At 36.5% G+C, this 18,996-nt stretch overlaps 1 protein-coding gene across 1 annotated transcript in view; it reads right to left on the bottom strand.

Annotated features, from left to right (window-relative positions):
- Positions 1-841: 841 nt before the first annotated feature.
- The window catches only part of SNX29 (sorting nexin 29), a gene marked incomplete at its 5' end in the record, with an annotated part of 130,052 nt that continues 111,897 nt past the window's right edge, over positions 842-18,996 (bottom strand). Inside the window, one exon of the mRNA XM_009886615.1 lies at positions 842-971. Within this exon, the coding sequence (XP_009884917.1) occupies positions 842-971 (130 nt within the window). The remainder of the gene's footprint in view (positions 972-18,996) is intronic.

Here is an 18,996-nt window from a genome sequence, read left to right as displayed (position 1 = left end):
TGAGTAAGAATTTCACACTGCCCTGTTAATGATGGACTGTTCTGTAACATCAGCAACAAATTAATAACAAAATATAACCCAAGACTTGAAAACACTATTTTGTACCATGCTAATTTTGTGTATCCTTGTGGTGATTTGTAGAAATCAATAATATTGCACTCAGCCTTACAGCAAGACTGAAATTCCACTAAAAAATTATTACATTCTCTGATTTTAAAGAATTACTTCCCACAAATGAAAGCTACTGAGAATCTAACTAGAAATGTACAAAAGCTATTTTCCACCTGTAATTATTTTCCCTTGTCATCTACTTTGTCAAGTTTTTTACAGACCTTTGTGTGTGTCAGAGGTTTACAATAAAAAAACCCAGTCTCTCTATTTACAAAAGGTAATAAATTAGTGAGGTTCTTTTAAGCACATCTTTCTGGCATATTAAGTAGTGATAATCATAACTGTTCTTCTAAGGAAAAAAATGGTCTTGACACGATACCCATGTCTCTCCGGAACACAAAAATGTACATGTAGAAAGGGAGACAACACAAACAAGGAATTCATACTAACGCAAAGGAGAATACGTGCAATGCAGCTTTACAGAACAAAGAAAATGCCTATGAGTTTGCTGAGCCCTTGTGAAGAGCCCTCGTATTCTTTTGAGAAAGTGATTACTGCCTTCAAAAGTAGTTAATCAGGATATGACCCTTAGTAATGAATGTCTCTTTTCAGGATTTAAGTTGATGCAGCTGTAGTCTCTTCAGGAGCTTAAATTATAAATACAGGCTAGGAAGAAATCACAGAACAACTTAAAGTACATGGTGCCAGTATTCACAACTATGAAACAGGGTCAAAGATCACCACTCTGAGGTTCCAGGCTTCGTGGCTCTCTTTGATGGCTGCGAGATAGTTTGGGGAAGCGCGTAGTCCCTCTTGAGCGATTGCTTTTACTTACTGGTTCTCCAGAAGGTGGGATATCACTAGGAAGACAAGAAATAGACAGAAGCAGCTAGTTTATGTTATATGTAAATTATTCTATAGTTATTCCAAACATGAAAAAAGCAGATGTTATGAGAGCCTGGCACATGACTGCAAAGTACAGCACACATCTTCAACTAGACAGAACTGCATTCTTTCTACTGGTATCTCAAGTGTGAATTACAAATGGGGTCTTTCAAAAATGAGAACTAGTAGAACTTTCAATACTTTATGGAAGATTGCGAATTACAGGATAAAAGCGTATCTCTATGAGTTGCAGTTCAGAGATGGTGGGAAAAGCATTTTGAAGTGATAAAAGTACAAGCAAAAAAGACAAGAGCTTGCATGATGCTCTATTTAACAATCCTCTAATTATGGATGGATGTATCATTACGTGATGAAGTATATTAGTAATACATCCCTGTTGGGAATTCTTCAGTCTCTTCTGACCCACAACAGACTATAGTCTTACATGAATGAGCCTTTTGGAAAAGACTCCGAGAAGAAGTACATTAAGTTCAACAACAAGCAGTAACAGAAAATTCCAGCTTACCTAGGTGATATTCAGAAGCTATAGACTCCTCGGAAAACTACAGTATAAAGGGATAGCATTGTACTTTTGCCATTCTTTTAGAGGACTCCACATGGTTTTTAATTATACTGCTTAAATACAGATCAATAAATAAAACTAAACCTTGCATTTTGCAACTCAGCTAGGCAATAAAATCACACAGCATACAAAACCAAGCTTATTTTTATGAGTTAAAAACCCCCTTATAATACCTATCTTCAGAGTGAGTTAATAAGTCCATAAAGGAGGAATTGCCCATCTGCAATTCTTGCCAGATTAAACAAACACAGATATATCGTAAAACAATTGCTGAATTTACTCTATGTAGTTCCCTTTTTCCTGCAGTGACCTTTCTGACAGGTCAGGCAGCCCTGCAAAAGCCACGAGCACACTCAGGCTCCACTCAAGCATTTTGAGAACCCACATGGCAGAGATCTGAGCAAAGCAAAAGCCTTTACCAAGTCCTGGGACTGAGTGGAAAATTCACCTGCAGGAAGCAGAACTTTTCTGCAAGATAAGGCAGCGGTATCACTGGTAGCCATTAGCTTTGTAACTACAGTGCGCACATTGGCTGTTACTCACTAAAATAATAATAAAAAAACAGTATAGAAAAAATGTGTTCAGATGCTAAACATTAACAGAAAATACAATTGTGTTTTTTAATGGCAGCATACTTTCCTTGTCTAAATTTCTGAGCGGAACTGTCTAAAAAACCTTAGCTAAAATAATAAAGTATTTTTCCTTCACATGAAAAAATTGCATAGAGTACCTGTAGTATACATCCTCCTCTTCTCTAATAACAAGATTAACAAGTTAGATCTCTAATTCCTTATTTTTCTTGTCACTAAGATAAAAATTCTAAAAATTAAATTAGTATATGCTATTAAGTCTTGGTAGACAAGGATAATTGGACTTCCAACCCTGGTCCTATGACTTCTTATTTTGAAACTTAGCAATGCTGTCTAAGTTGCTGTAGAGAATTCTGATCATGTGAATCCAATTTCAGCTGTGCTCATTAGCATGGATTTCTTGATTTCTTTTAGTAACATGAACATTATTACTCATTATTTTTATACTATTTATAAAATTGCAGCAATGCAGTGATCATACTCTAATGCTTGTAAAATTGACCATGGGACACTGGCTTCAGAGGGCTGTGATTCTGCGTTAAATATGTATTCTTCAGAACATGTAAACAAAAAAGCATCTAAATAACAAACATACAATGGAACAAAATGAAATTTTCACCTCATTGGGCTTGTCTCAATCTAAAATAGGTTAATTTACCAGCATAATAGCCACTGCCAATAGTACTTTAGCTTTATCTGGCAGACAGAGAGCTACTTTACGGATACATGGTAGTTTACATTGCAGAAGAAAGCACAGTGTTATGTGCAATTACTATAATTTGGCGATTGCTTTACTGAAAGTACATTTTAATACACAAGCTCCTCCTGCTGGCACGTCCACAAAATGACATTAGTGCCAGTCCAATCAGAAGTCACTTCTCCCTTCTGGAGGAAAAATGCCCTTCATAGAAAAAAAGCGCAAAAGGTGCAAAATTAATTTGCCTAAAATGAAGAGATATGAACTAATATCAGTCTGTCCTGACAGGCATGGCTGAGGTAATAAGATCATCTTAGGATGATTACATAAACACCAACGCCTGGGAATGAAGGACAAAAATTGCAAGTAATTCTGCTAATTTAAATGATGCTACTCCAGAACGAGATATATCTAATAACAAAATTAGAGATAATTTGTCTTAAACGTCTAAGCTAATTTTTATAATGACAATCCAAATTCTAAGACAAATCGTTATGTTACGTAGGTTTACAGAAACCAATTTATATCTGAGGAATTAGATCTTCCATGCATCCAGCATGAAAAAGGAAACTGGAACTGAAATTGAATTGATTAACTTCCATGGAAACAGATGTTGTATGGGCAAAAAAGTTTAAAGTATTAAAAAGTCATCATACATTTAAAAGTACATCTTAAGCCCTTTTCCATCCTCACTCCTCCAAACCCTGATAAGAAAATTTGACATCTCACTTGTCTGTTTCAGATCTATAGCTTTTTACTCTACATTTAAAATGATGACTTTCAAATAACACCCAGAAAGTTTAACTACTAAATTTTGGGGAAAAAATGACCAACCACTCCCAAAATGCATGGTAATCAAGTATGAGGGAAAGATTAATCTCCCATCTCTTCTGTCTCCTGTTACTGGATTTAATAATTTAGTTCTGGCCTTGAGGTCAAATGATACTTACAGAGTCTCTGGCACTAAACAAGACACCTTTTTAAACCGATTGACAGTTCTACAGGTCAGATAATCCATGAACTGTTGGGGAGAGGTAGGAATACCTTAAAATGATCCTGTCAGTATTGCTGGCAAATGCATGTGAAGATGAAATCGAGACACTTGTTACAAATCTATTTTTGCCAATCTGCGTTTGGGATTGAGGAGGAAGGAAAAGGTGTACCTACATGCAATGTTGGCAAATCCTCTCTCTCGTCTCATTCAGGAAAACCAGTCTCTGGGCTAGACTTTTGGGGTTGAATTAGGGATCGCCTCTAGTTGATATTTTTACTCGGATCAAAATACAAATTCAAAAGATATAAATCTAAACCAGGGAGTAGCTATTCTAGAATAACTATTCCAGAACAGTTCCTCCAAGTTCCTGGTGGTAAGCACTTCCTCTTAAAATCTATATCGAAGTTACACCTGTTCAGTTTTAATATAACATTTTTCTTTTCATTCTACTACCTTCTTAGCCACTGAAGTCTTAACAGGGTTTAATTTTCTAGGCTCAGTCTGGCAGGCAGCCAGATGCTTGCCAGGCATTACCCTGCTCAGCCCTGGAATGTCTGAGTATTAAAGGCTCGAGTTCTTGTCTGCATTCTCACCTTGTCCCATTCTGAAGAAAAAAAGCAACCGAGGCAATCAATTCCTTCTTCCCACCAGGTCATTGTTTAGCTTTTAAGCATTGCTCATTGATCTGCCCAGCGTTTGTTTGGATACCAATTCAGTTTCATTGATTTTGTCTTGGTGTCAAGCTCTGCCTGAGGTGCATCTATAGAAAATAGCTTAAAATAACTGGTCTTTTTAATCAGCTTCTAGTTTATTCATACCTTTCATTTATTGCTCTCCATGTATCAAAATGTCAATGGAATTTTGTGTGAGTTTTTTTTACATACTTGGCATATGGAACTGCAGTATTCTCTTACCTGATGTCGTGAACATTGAAATGAAGAAATTTAATTCCCATCTCATTGTCCACGGTTCAGGATACAATTAGAGAGATTTGTCTCTTATAAAAATAGTATAACATGTCTGCAATTGAAAATACTTTTGTACCGGCCAGGTATGGGAGAACAGAAGTAATAAGCACATCTTGGAAGTGCAGCAAAGCTCAGAATCAGGCATTTCATGTCTGTCTCTCTCACACATGTAAATGCATCTCTGGAGACACTCGTGAGTCTAGTTTTGCTTGAGTGGTATTAAACACACCTCATGAAGAAAGGCATTAGCTGGCAGATAAATTTGGTGACTCTTTTTTGCCAGTTTCTTGTGTGACTAATATTTTTGTTTGTCATGATAATAATCTAATTTCTGGTTATAACCCCAATACTTAACGTGGTAAACTGGATTCAGGCAGGCCGCCTCCTCAAAAAGGTAGGATTAAACAATGCCTACACTATGTTAAGAAAACCTTATTAGACAAGTGAGAACTAATTCTGACTTGCTAGTACAACGTATCTCAGCACCTTCTTCTGCCAATTAAAATCATCTAAAACACCTGTTTAGCGGCATTATTAACTAAGACTCTGACTTGATCAAATCTTTTTATATACTCTAGTAACTCCTATTTTGCAGTGATCTGGGTAAAGTCCTTGTTTCCAGTTGCTGAAGTGTAAAAATAATTGGACCCACATTCCTGCCATCACTCCTGATTTTGTAGAAATGAAATGTAATTATTAATGAGAAACAGTGATCTCCATCTATTAATACAAACGACTGAGTTGGGAATTTTAAATAGTCAGCTATTAACAGAAGAGGTAGAAAGATACGGGTAATATAATCTCTCTATAGTACATTTTGACATTGAAAATCCCGAGGACGGTATTAGAACAAAGTTGTCAGGTCAAAAACTGAATCATCCTTTCCTACCAAGATTAGATCTAAATTGATCAAGAAATGAAAAGCATTAATTCTAATATTCTATCCAACTGTTTTATTAATATACAGCTCCTTCTACTTTGACATACATATTTCTGCGGCAGAACACAGCATTCATAATGACACATTCAATCTCTTCTTGCTGTGAAATAATTACAAACACATAATCATGCTTCCATTTGTTATAATCTGAATGATCCTAACTTGTACATTCTCATGCTACAAATCAGTTTCCGTATCAGCATGAAGATTCATAAGCATCACCTGCACTGATATTTGAATTTTTCTGTAATCCATCACTCTGTACGTAATTCTGATGATCAGATCTTTTTCTCCCTCCTTACTTTGAAGATGGCATAACAACATGGTTACTGTACAGTAAGTGTTTAGTATCCATTAGTTATATCCTATAAAACGAATAATTCCTAAGATTAACTTTGGATGAAATACTCTCTTTCACTCAGGAAATGCTCAGAACCCTGTAAAAATCACCTTTCCATAGTTAACATCTGAGCAATACTTATACCTAGAGTCTCATTCCTTGGCTTCCTAACGCATTCCTAATGGCACCTGCATTCGGGAACGGTTACTTTCCTTTTTTTTTGGTGCTCCAGACAGAATAACATAAGGTGTAAATACGGTACTCAACACAAATCATCTCCTCACAACTAACCAGAAAGCCTGAAACCACTGAACACATGTACAAAAAAGTTCACCATAACACACTATTTATTTATAATTGATCTAATTGTTTTGCGTGTTTCAACGATTAGTTGAAAGGCAGTAAGTTTGGCTATTCCATCCATTTCCATCTAGAAATCACCAACATTCTACTCTGTTGGGCATCAGCTGAATTTGTGTAAGCAGTATAATCTGCCACTTCTCAGTGACAGGTAATTTAATGAACAAACGGTTCAGAAGCAGAACGTGTTCCAAGGTTGTTTATATAATAACAAAATGTAGGATTTACTTTCAGAACAGTGTTCTGTGAATACCTGGATTTATTTTTCTCATGCTAGTACTGTAATTATCATCTTTAAGGAAAGCAGAGACAGATCTAGGATATATTTTTATTGAAAATATTGAGGTAACTAAAAACAGAAGATGTGCATCAGGATTCACAATGCATCATATACGTGAAAATAAAAGGAGTAAAACTCTTGTTTGACAAGTAGCAATTTCAACATGCTGAGACAGCAGTGCATTACAGTGACTAGCCAGCCACTTCCTCCTCCCTACTCACAAGTTGTTTATATGCAAAAATGACATGTAATGGAGAAACTTTAATTACCAAATTAGTTCTTGAACAGCCCATAATCAATACGATTGGCATTGGAAGTAACAACAGAAAGAGTTTACAGAAAGTGTGTTCTAAGACACCAGCATATGTGAAGCCAGTAAAAGGAGTTATATATTATACACTTTTGAGCTACCCACCTCTAGTTTACGCAGAACAAAAAATGCAAAAAGCCAGCCACCTTTCATGCCAAGCAGGGATGGGGGGGAAGAAAGATTTACCATCTCCTCTAATTTGCCTGATTTTGCCCATATCACAGAGAAGAAAAATATGAAAGCTTAAAACATTTATTTCTACCTGTTCATGCCTATAATTTACCTGATACTGAGCTCACTGATGTACTTAGTCAGACTAACTTCCATTAAAAACTAGTTGCATATTCCTACCTTGCTTCACCATGTTTGACTTTTAACCTTTGACACCGCATAGTTCAGCTTCATGCGTAATGCAGCACAGTCACCAGTCTCCTAATCTGGAAATCCGCCACCTACACTTCCATTTGCTCAGGGAGCCAACAGCTGTTGGGACTTCATTCTGAGCTGGGAGCTCCATGCTCCTTGACTGTTGCTCCAAATTCAGCCAGGCAAGAACATTCGCCCGCAAGCACAAGCATTTACACTTTTCAAACCATGGAAATAATGCAACTTAGCTGTCTTTGCTTTGAGTTTTGCAAGTAAACTGCCCATCATAAAAACAACCTGCACAATTACCATTATTATTTTATTTTTAATAACACAACCCTTCTTTTAAAATTACCATTAAAAAAAATGGAATCATAATGTAAAGTTGTGATCAAAACATGTTGTTTTGTTCTTCCAAGCAAGTGCTTGAGTTTTAATTGCTCCATCAAGTTAAGAGGCATCCGCTGCTTCTCTCAAGTATCTTCATTTCTCATGAAGATTACAGCATGATATTAACATACGCAACAAGGCAGGAGAGAGCTGACATGACTGTTCTGAGGGACGGATCCAGATTTGAATGGATGTCATGTTAACAATAATAGCTATGAATGTGAAAAATGAACAGAATTTAAAACTTCTCCTAGAATGCTACAGAATCATAACCCTTTTCTGGAAAATATGTTAGCAATGAAAAAAGGTGAAGAACAGTGCTTTATAGCAATCACACTTTCTGGTTTTTGTTTTTATTTTTTAAATACTAAGGGCAACTTACTGCACTCCAACCATAAGCTTGATACTAATAGTGATCCACGATCTAAAACCTCAAAAATATAGGTCTTAATCTCAACCTTTGGGAGCTTTTAGATTGTTCTCAATTTTAGCCTATTATTTTTAGTTTCCCTAAGCTAAAAAAACCAAACCAAACCAAAACAAAAAAACTCAAATGGAATTGGATAGTGCATGGAAAATAGCGCATCTGCACCTGGAAACATAATCACACAGACATGGGAGGCACAGTAGAATTAAACCTGTATGCTACAAATAAACAAAGGTAATCAAGATGTGAAAATATTGTAAATATAGTACAGAATTGAGTACTGTCAACAGAATAACAAGGGGAATGCTGACTTTGTTCTTGGTAATGAAGACAAGGACCAATGTTTACATTTAATCCAACACAGCAAGGGAAGCTAATCAGACAAGGTATGACATTGCCCAGTAAATTACTAAGGGAGTCAGCTTGGGATGCAGCGTTCATGATGGATTAGAAAGAAAGTAAGCAAGCATCAGGCTGGCCAGCAAAAAGACAACCAGAGGAATCAGCAATCAAAAATTACGTTTTCTGTTTAGTCAGATTTCAATTATTTTCTCTATAAGAAAGAAAATGGCAATGATAAATATAGGCTCCTCCTTTTTTTAATTCTGACTCCAAATGAGGCTAATAGGAAGCAGAATTTGCTACTGACCCCAGTGGGAGTTAAACACACTGTTCATTGCTGGCCACGAGCTCCAGAAATTTGGCGTCTGTTTTCCATGTATCATCAGATTCAGAATCTTTTAAAAGTCTATCAGGTCCCTATGTAATGCAGATGCAACTTTGCCAAGGAGTTCAAAATAAAAATAAATAAAATTTGCAATAAGCTTGCTCCTTGCCAGAGTATTAAAGAAAGAACAATTTAGGACAACAGTGATCAGCTGTGACTCTCCTGTTGCTGGAAGCCATTTAAGTGCAACTCCAGCACTGGGGCTACATGCCTGGCAACTGGGCAGTAAGAGCGTGGGAGTGGCTGAATGTTCCCAATTCTCAGCTACATAGATAACCCTGGATACGGCTGCTGCCCAGCCAAAATATCTGCTTCTGTAGCTGAGCTGAGTTTCATCCCATAAGGAAGTTATGGGATCAGAAGAAAGGCACTTTCACCTTTTACCTATGAACTTCCCAGGAAATTCCCACTCTCCTTGTCTCTTGGAGTTTTGTGGCTTTCGGCCACATGAAGATTTCGGTGCTAGGAAGGCTAGCCAATCTTGATATAGGACATTTTATGGCTTTGAATAAATTTTGAACTAAATGGTAACTGAAAAAGCTGCTGAGGTATCACTTGCCCTGGTTTAGAAATGGATTAATGAAGCATCTGTATGTATAGGTCAATATTACACACGAACGTATACAGTACCAGAAGGCAATACGATGATGCAGAATTTTATCTTTGTTAGGCAAGTAGCAAGAGAAAAGTCTTAGAAGACATCATATACAGCACGTTCCTACAGTTCCTCCTTGCAATATAACTGTACAGGCCTGAAAAGCAAAGGACTACGCGGATGCAATGTAAAGACTATTCATGCCCTACATAGGTGCACAGGTGATATAGATCAACTTGACTGCAGTAACAACAGCTCTACAGTTAGACATGAAGCATTTTTAATCTTCTACGTACAGCTGCCCCGTGCTTAGAAAAAGCTGGGCACTGGATTTTGTGGGAGATTTCAGGATTTAGATGCATTTGACTCAGCTGTAGCACGAACAGTAAAAATATGATAAAATATTCGGTCTGCCTGACAATGCAAACCAGCCCTATTTTATTTCCCTTTGGTCATACCTAGCTATCCTCAATAGCTAGTGCTTTGGGATTTATCTCTTTTAATATGCAGAAGTCTTCCAGTGAAAGATTTTTAAAGGAGCCAGACATTCAAAGCTGTTCAGTATATTTATGATTTACCCAGAAACCGTATTAAGACTAATAAATTAAATCTCTTATAAAGAATTTATGAGTTCTTAACGGTTAAAATAGACACGGAATAGTAAGAAATAGGCTCTTTGGCTCATTTTGCAGTTGCAAAATTAAGCAATTTTAAGCAAGCTGTTTACAAGGCACAGATTTCTAACACTTTCTACAGTGAACAGCAGTCCCTGCAGACCCACATATTTGTGGTTCTTTTTACCACATATCATGTGTTTTATTAAACTCTTAAATGTAATTGTGTCACACTTTTCAAATCTTAATCTAAAAATAAACCTTCGGACTGCTGTTGGCATAATCACTCTGGGGGACCGTGTAATTAATATGTGAAGATTTGAAGAAAAATGATTCCTGTCTGCTGTTGGAGACAGTGATATCTGCCATCCCAGTACAAATCCTTCCCGTAATTTGTCTAAAATTGGGTTATTTTAGCAAGAGTAAACTGAAGAAGCCTGTTTCATTATAAAGCAGATCTGCATTAGGAAATGTGCAACTATTCTGACTACATCATTATAGACAAGAATAGCCTGATGTTATACTTAGACCAATGTTGTAAATACGCAAAGTACTCCCGTCATGTTGTCCCTAGGTTAGGGCCATACTGAAACAATAAATGGAAGAAGCCTGGAGAGGCTATCTGTGCAATCTCTGCATGCTGCAGATGAACCAGAACTGTGTGATGAAGCTACCCCTATCATTTCTGGATAGACCTCAACAGTTCAGGTCATTTTGCATTTCTGAACTGACATTTGGCCTAATTTGTACCTACAGAGAATGTTATTTGGAGACCTCTGAAGCAGTCTAAAGAATATTCCTAAAAAACTAGCAACAATCACTTTCTGTACTCATTTGTTAATGACATGAAGTGATATGGCAGGGAAATATGCATGCACACCATTAATTTTTGTTATTAATAGACGAGTGCCTATAATTACACCAAGTTATTCTAGAATCCTTCAGCTAACTGTTCATGGATTCCGCTATCACCACAGAAGTGCCAAACACATTAAAAATACACCACAAAAATAGCATCTGAAATACAACAGAATTGAATGGACTATGTTTATAGCTGGCAGATTAACAAAGCCAGGAACAAAGCTTCTGCGGGATGTTTTGAATTTCAGCGATGGCCTGTAGCTAATTCATGCTGTTTTCACATGAGAAACTGATGGCTGCTGAAATATTTTTCAATACAAGTTCAAATGAGGAAATAACCCACCTCCTTTTGAAAAACTGTGCAGTTAGGTATAAACAAACTTGTTACGGTCTGGATTAAAGCCAAGTACATGCAGGAGTACAAAGATACCTCCCTTATGAAGGGGATTTGCTTCATGTATTTGAATGGACGCATCCATTTATCCATTACTGTCAGTGTTGCACAGAAAGGAGTGTGAATAAGCACTGGAAGACTGCAATGTAAAGATGTATAAACAGATTTTTCTAAACCACATTTTCATGAGTATTCCTTACTGTTTCCTATGCTAAGAGAAAGGAATAAAGCGTATATATGCATCTCTCAGCAAAGTCTCTTTCACTCCTCAAAATCTTTTCCACTGTGGAAAAGTAATTAAACTTAATCTTTGGTTTTATTCCCAGTGAAATAAGCACTACAGAATAGTTTTTCTTGCAATACTCTAAATATAAAAAATACATGAAAACAAACATTTTCAAGTCATGTTGTTTCATTAGCAAATTAATTTTTTAAAAACCTGCCATTCTAGTAATTATATAAAATTTACATATGGGAGTATATTTGCACACACGTGTTCCAATTTAAAGAACAGTGTATTTTCAACCTTATGCCTCTTTTTTTTTTTTTCTTCTCCTCCCTAACAGATTCCTCAAGGGCAATTGAACAGGGACAGAGACATTTCAGGACATCTGTAGCAAACATCATAAACTCATGTTTGAGAGCTTAGCTTGCGATACTTCTGACAATGGATTACATAAATACACTATGCCAAAACTGTTTGCAAATGCCATCATGCCATCCTGTGCCAAAAATGTTTGCAAATGTCACCGAGAGCCACCCAATATGAAAATGGCCCCTTCCTTAATCTAGAGTGACTACTTGTGCACAAAGGCCTGATCTACGGGCTACAGAACACAAACAGTGCTTGACAGATGCTTGCTGTGCCCCACTGTGACTCTCATCAGTAGGAAACGAAAGCATGCAGTGACTTACAGGAATCGTTCCTTGTTTTTCTGCATCAGATATCTTGGAAAAATTACTGTTTTCAATTTCACAGAGTATCAGAAAGACAATTTGGTGACAAGACAATGGGTGTTCGGGAACTGAAGAGAGAACACAGGTCTATTGCGCTGACTAAATGGAGACACAGCTAACCTGTTAGCTCATGTTACTCAGACCCTGGTTCCTAAACAATAAATCCACTAAATCATGCTCTCGTGGGAGAGCACTGCCTTTCTATTTCAAATACAAACTTGCTGGTCTGTGATTTCTTCCATTCTTCCGCAATTTAGAAAGTCTTGGAATAAAAGTGGGTTTTTTAAATTGTTAGCAAATATCTTACTCAAGCTTCCCTTTTATTAGAATTCAAGCTGAAAATGGCAAGTCAAAGACCTTCTCTTGAACATACACTATGAATTTAGGCCACTGTTGTTTATATCCGGAGTTATCTGCTATAGACCATGTCTATCAGTTTCATGACTCTATTTTTCTATGTAGAGATTTGAACTTCTCATGAATCTCCAGACTGAGTTTTGTCCAGGTCATGTCACTGAGGCTAGCATAGTTTTAAGTGATATATTTTGCCATGCAGACTGGTTAAAGTAAGTCAGAAGCCCTTAAATTCCTTTCAACACATCAAAGAAAGTCAGGAGTAGAAATACCTCACCCTTTGTTAGAATAGCATGTCTTTATAAACCTCCTGAAGTGCCACAGTTGCATGGTATGCAGCTTCCAAATATATTATAAATACAATATGAACATACAGAAGAAGACATTATTTGGTCTGGGGTATTTTTCAGTTCCATTAATCAGTTTCTATTCATTCTGTGAACGTATATTTAAATAAATACTTCCCTCTTCAGTTGTACATTTCAAATTCTAATAAAAGAAAAAAAATCACTAAAAGCAATTTGGGCTATGAGAACTTGTCAATAAAGAAAGTATACAATCCCATCTACTGAAAGCCCTCACGCTACACTACCTACCTGAAATCTGCTTTCAGCTGTAGGGAGAACGTAACTGAAAATTTCTCTTCCTGGAAATGTCATGGGCTTTTCCAGTACTCTGCCATTCCAAAAAGGAGATCAGATTTTGGAGCATTCGAGCTATCGCTGTACACAGTGGAATAATACATAATCAAAAGGGGTCTCCTCTAAGGCGTTGTTTTGAGGATCATGAATGGTAATTAAGGGTTATGGATCCCAGAGCTCTCATATTCATCTGCACTTGCACACAGATTGCTCTAACTGACCAGATGGCTTCTTAGAAAACAAAATGTTGATATGAATAGTTTCCAAAACACTTTCTGGTGGTACACTTATTTTCTATAAGAGACCTGCAGATGGTTCCCTTGCCCTACCTATAAATTCTCCAAAATATATCTCCTGAACTAGCTGTTACGCAATCTTCAGCTACATATGCTGATATTTCACTATGAATATCTAAAGCTGGCAATTTTCTTAAAATAATCTCCATAAAGAGAAACTTAACAAGCAATTATGGATCAGCTAGTTTAAGTACAGCTGCAGAATAAATATTACAAATTGTTTTGCAGGACTTAGTAGGCCAAAAAGTAAGCTTTCAAAGCCACAATTTCATTACAGGGAATTCATGTAGATTTGGGCAATGGTGGTCTTGTTTAACTTGTACTCTTTGACAATATTACTGCCATGGCAAACAAGGGTAATTAAGCGGATATCGATGCTTTAGGTTTGCAATTGTCATGAAGTCTGATATCATATTCTACTAACTAGCAGGTAATGTAACTTAGCAGGCAGGAAACTGGCTTAAGAAGGGCAAATCTTATGAAAAGAACACTATTCAGATCTATCAGAGGTATCTGTGGGGTGTGCATGTGACACATAAAGTGGTGCGGTACCTGAAACAGTCCTGACCAGCCATGCAATAAAGCCTCAGAAGGCTAAAATATGTATGGTGGCATTTGGGAAATCTTAATTTTTAGTTAAATACAAAAGTATCTTCTCCATTGGAGGTAGACAAATATTAAATAAAAAGAACTTCAAATAGTCTGAATAAAATTCAGTACAACAGCTTAGGTTTTAGTTGCCTATTATTGGTGATGCTATAATCTTATTAACTCTCAGCTCAGCTTGTATATTCAGGATATGTTTAACACCACTGGAAAGGAGCTAAAACTGGAGGTATGAAAGTTAAATATGACTTAAGCCATGTCAGCTGCAATTGATCATTTGGCCTGCTGCAAGAAGGCCAATATTCTGAAAAGACAAGGATCAAGTTAAAACCTGCCATTCCTTAGTTGAAAGGACGTTAAATTATTTGCCAAGTGAAGAAAAAAGGCACTTCACAAAAATATATTCAGGGTATGAGAAGGAGAGAATGAGAGCTTGTAGATCTGAGGATTAAAGGAAGAAAGACAAAGTTTTGTCCCAGTACCTAGTGAACAGGTACACTGAATGACCACCAGGCGGATCAGACTTACAAAGTAGAGGAATCTCTTCTTGCCAGACATTTACTTTGCTCTATACATGGGGTAACAACTGAATTCAGAATATTCATTGCACCAGACCTTCTCATACCAAGATCCTAGGTGGAGTTGAATCTTTGTACCCAATAAGAATCTTTCAAAATACCAGAATCACCTAAGTGTATTTTCCTTTCAAGGCTTATTTTCAAAGGAAAGACAAAATACTTCCTACCTAGTGTTTAAGTAAAAATTCTATGCCTATGGTGAGCCTCTTATTTTATCGCTATTTCAGCTACCATTGCCATTTCAATAAATTAAAGCAAATCCCAATCACTACTAAGGAAATGGCTTCTTTTCTGTGTGTACAAAATCCATTAAAGAAATCCCATGAGAGAGTGTTTCCATGTTCTCGCCATCTTCCTCTTTCACCTCATTTTCACATACATTCTCTTCATTCAGTCCAAACTATCTCATTCAGTCTCTTGCTTCTGTTACTTTTTATAGCACTCCTCTACTCTTATTCTACAGTTATTCTCTTATTCCCCACCTTCTCCAGCTTTTGTTTCTTCATTAATTCACATCAACAGCCACACACAGTTTATTACCCACTACTTTCCTAGCTATTGTTTGCTTCTCTTCCCTTTATGCCTAATTCTTCTCTCAACAAACTGAGTTGATTCTATGTAGCTGAGTCAAACCTCTGTTGCCCAGAAGCGAAGTCATTCTCACAGTTCCCCATCTAAACCAATTCTCTCCAGCATTAACATCCTACACATCAAGTTATCTCTTTCAAACCAATTCACCTACTTCATGTTTCAGTTTGCCCTCACGTGGCATTTTCTTTATTATGATATAGAGCTCAAGTCCCTGTTGACCCTCTCAGGTTTCCAGTCACCCAGGCCTCAGTCAGAGAATGACACTGGACTGCCGGAGCTTTGTGAGGAAATTCTACTGAGTATCTGACACATTTTTATTCTACTCTTCTGCCTTCCAAAATATATTTTGTGAAAACTACCCGTTTAAGGCATTTTTAGTACACTTTTCCAGATTGAAAACCTCACTTGGAAGTTCTTACTGGACAAGTCACTCCAGTTAAAAGAATGACCCCAGTGAACAACTGCCTGCTGCTCCAATCTGGACTTTTCTGGTTTTATGCACTGTTGTTAAATTAATTTAAACTAGAACCTAGACGCTGAGTACCCTAACATATTATAATAATGAAACCTTCTTGGGTGAAATTCTGTTCCTATATGTCACTAATTAAATATATTAACCAGTGCCGATAGACAGTAGAAAGAGGGGAAAGTGAGCATATTTGTACAAACCCACAATGCTTACAAGAAACATACATTAAGTTCGTATTTGAATGGCAGGTAAAGCTATCATATGGCTAGCCTGACAAGCAAAACTTTATTCTTTTATTCACTTAAGAAAATTATGCCACATTGCAAGAGAAGGTTTCAAGATGGCCGCCAACGTTGCTGAAAGCAAAAAAGAAAAGGTAAACTGATTGTTTGATACCTTATTCCATAGTAAAATGCTTTCCCGCTATCAAGAATGAGGACAGTACTTCGAAGTGCCACACACTTTATTATATTAGCATTTCTAGTATTCCACTTTTCATAGCTAGGATGCAAAAATTTGTTCCAGATTCAATACTGGCATAAGGAGCTTTAAAGAATATTGGATCTATTGTTTATGAATTAGGTACGGACAAAATAGACGTAGGATTTTTTTGGTGTGTATACAGTTAGAAATAGTTTATGATTTAGCTAACCAAATCCACCTGGGCAAAGACTTGCCTGCTAGGGGAATATGCAGTAAATATACTGGTAGGAATGATGTGTTTTTGTTGATGGGCAATAGAAAACAAGTTGAGTCACATCTAGACTGTAAGCTATAGAACTCTGCAAAGGGCTTTATACATTCTCTCAGTGCAATAGCTGGGTGTCTAAAAACTTACTGGTTATCTCTTTCTACTAAAATAACAAGTGATCTCCATATTTATTTTAAATGTATCTCTTGCTCTACAAATTGCATTCATACCTGTGAGAGATATATTTGGGAATGGATGGTAGTATTATCTTACATATTACAATTTATAGTCTTAAGCAGCATTATTGTCAGTTACCAGGCTAATGTTTGCTGCAAAAATAACAGTAGAGAAAATGAGATTTTTACAACTGGACTTCAAAAGGAGTGGGGCTCCTTTGTCACTACTGCCACTAGAACTGAGAAAAAAAACCAACCTGACCTTCAAGGAAGGACTAAACTTTCCAACCACAGGAAGCAGAAAGAAACCCCTCTCTCAAAAAAAGATACATGCCACAGAAGCAAGAATTTTCAAACACAGGGAAGGTGGTGGAGAGTCTTATGAGTCACGGTTACTTGCAGAAGTGAGACACAAACAACTCCTGTCCTATTCCACATCATTTTTCTTATTTGTCACTACTCATTGCTGGATATCAAGAATTGGTGCTCAAATGCATCAGTCTTCCAACTAACTTGCTTTTATTCAAGATAATTTGCAATCTCAGCTGTTTTGATTTCATTCTCAAAAATATTAAAGATTTGACTTAATTGGTGTAAGTTAACCTGTACTATTGAGCACTCAGCATTACAACTTGTTATATTACTACATCATTGACAGAAATCTGAATTTAAAGTAAGAGCTGAGAACTGTAAGACACAAAAACAGGGATGGCAGAGATTAAAATTATATTTTTGCAAGTCTCTTCTGGTTTAATTTTATGTGACTTGTGAAGTAAATAGAATTACAAATGTATTCTCCCTGTTTTGCCTAGCCTCAAAATGAAAACTTTCTTTCCTGGCTCTAGAGCCCATTCTTTGCTACCAATTTCAGAAACACCTGCTGCAGTACAGAAATGCCTGAATATAGAAAGAGTTGATTTTTTAACAAGGGAATGCATGTGACTTGCTTGTTACCAAGGAAACAGGATCACTGCTGCAAGGACACAAAACTTTAACTGGCTGTATGTTCTTTTATGAGAAAAAACTTAACCTCTTCTTGCACCGCTACAAGTTAAGCATGTTAGGGACATAAACTGCACAGTTTAGAAAACCCATCTCTCGTTAAAGACTTGCTGAGTTTATTAGCAAGCAGTAAAAGTGCAAGATGAAAAGGAAGAAGTAAATGCTACTGAGAACAACTCTTCTCTCAGAATGATATTCCATTACTAAGCCTGTTGTTAACTGGAAGGAAAATAACAGAGTGATGATACAATTCCTGGGGCTGAATCAAAAAAACATTCAAAAGTACCTTGATTCAACCAGTTCCTTAGTTAAACTGACCAGCATCGCATCTGGACCCAAGTTGCCTAGACTAAGAAAAATGGTTATGCAAAATAATTACCTTGTACAAACTGGGAACCAGGAGTTATCAAGAGTAATAAAAGGGACTGGGAGTGACATTAAACTATTTCTGCATGTAGTAAAGGTGTTAAATGAAAAAATATTAGGTAAATTTATTATTTCATATTTTCATGGTAGGCAGCTTCGCATTTTCACTAACTCTTAAAGTCACTTTTATTATTTGCAAAAGACAGATGGAAATAGACCCATCAGAAAATCCACAGCACAGTTAAAAGCTCATTTTGTACAGCACTGAAGTTTGCTGTAACATCGAACATGGCTTTGTTCAACATAAAGTTCTGAAACAAATGGAGATTATAAGTCATGTGTTTATAAAGGAAACAATATATCCCAATTAGCTACCAATAGCAATGTATAAAGTACTTTTTGACTGTTACTGTCAATCTACTTGCTTTAAATTTTTGCTCCATTCTTTTAAATCATGCAATGGAGAACAGTTCTTGTACGTTTCTAGATATGAAAAAAAAAAAAAAACATACCATAGTCTCTCCCTCATTTGTTTCAACAATTTTAGACACAAAATATCAGTATTGCCGGTTTTAATATTCTTATTTTCTCAAGCAGCATTAAAGAAGAGTTTATTCTGAGGCAACTGTAAAAGATCACAAGCCCTCAAATGCTTCAAATGGTGATTGGAGAGTATTCAATTCTATTCCAGTATTCACTAAATTATTCTTCTCATAAGCACTGTAAAGGCCACTTTGAATACAAAGAAGCATGACAAAAATCTACTTGATGGAAATATGCTCATAAATAACGATTTGTGAGGCCTGTTGAACAATTCGTAGCAATTAACTTTGCAGA

This window comes from Charadrius vociferus, unplaced genomic scaffold, assembly GCF_000708025.1.
Source record: "Charadrius vociferus isolate BGI_N301 unplaced genomic scaffold, ASM70802v2 scaffold46, whole genome shotgun sequence".
Lineage (NCBI taxonomy): Eukaryota > Metazoa > Chordata > Aves > Charadriiformes > Charadriidae > Charadrius > Charadrius vociferus.
This window is presented reverse-complemented; position numbering and strand designations above follow the sequence as displayed.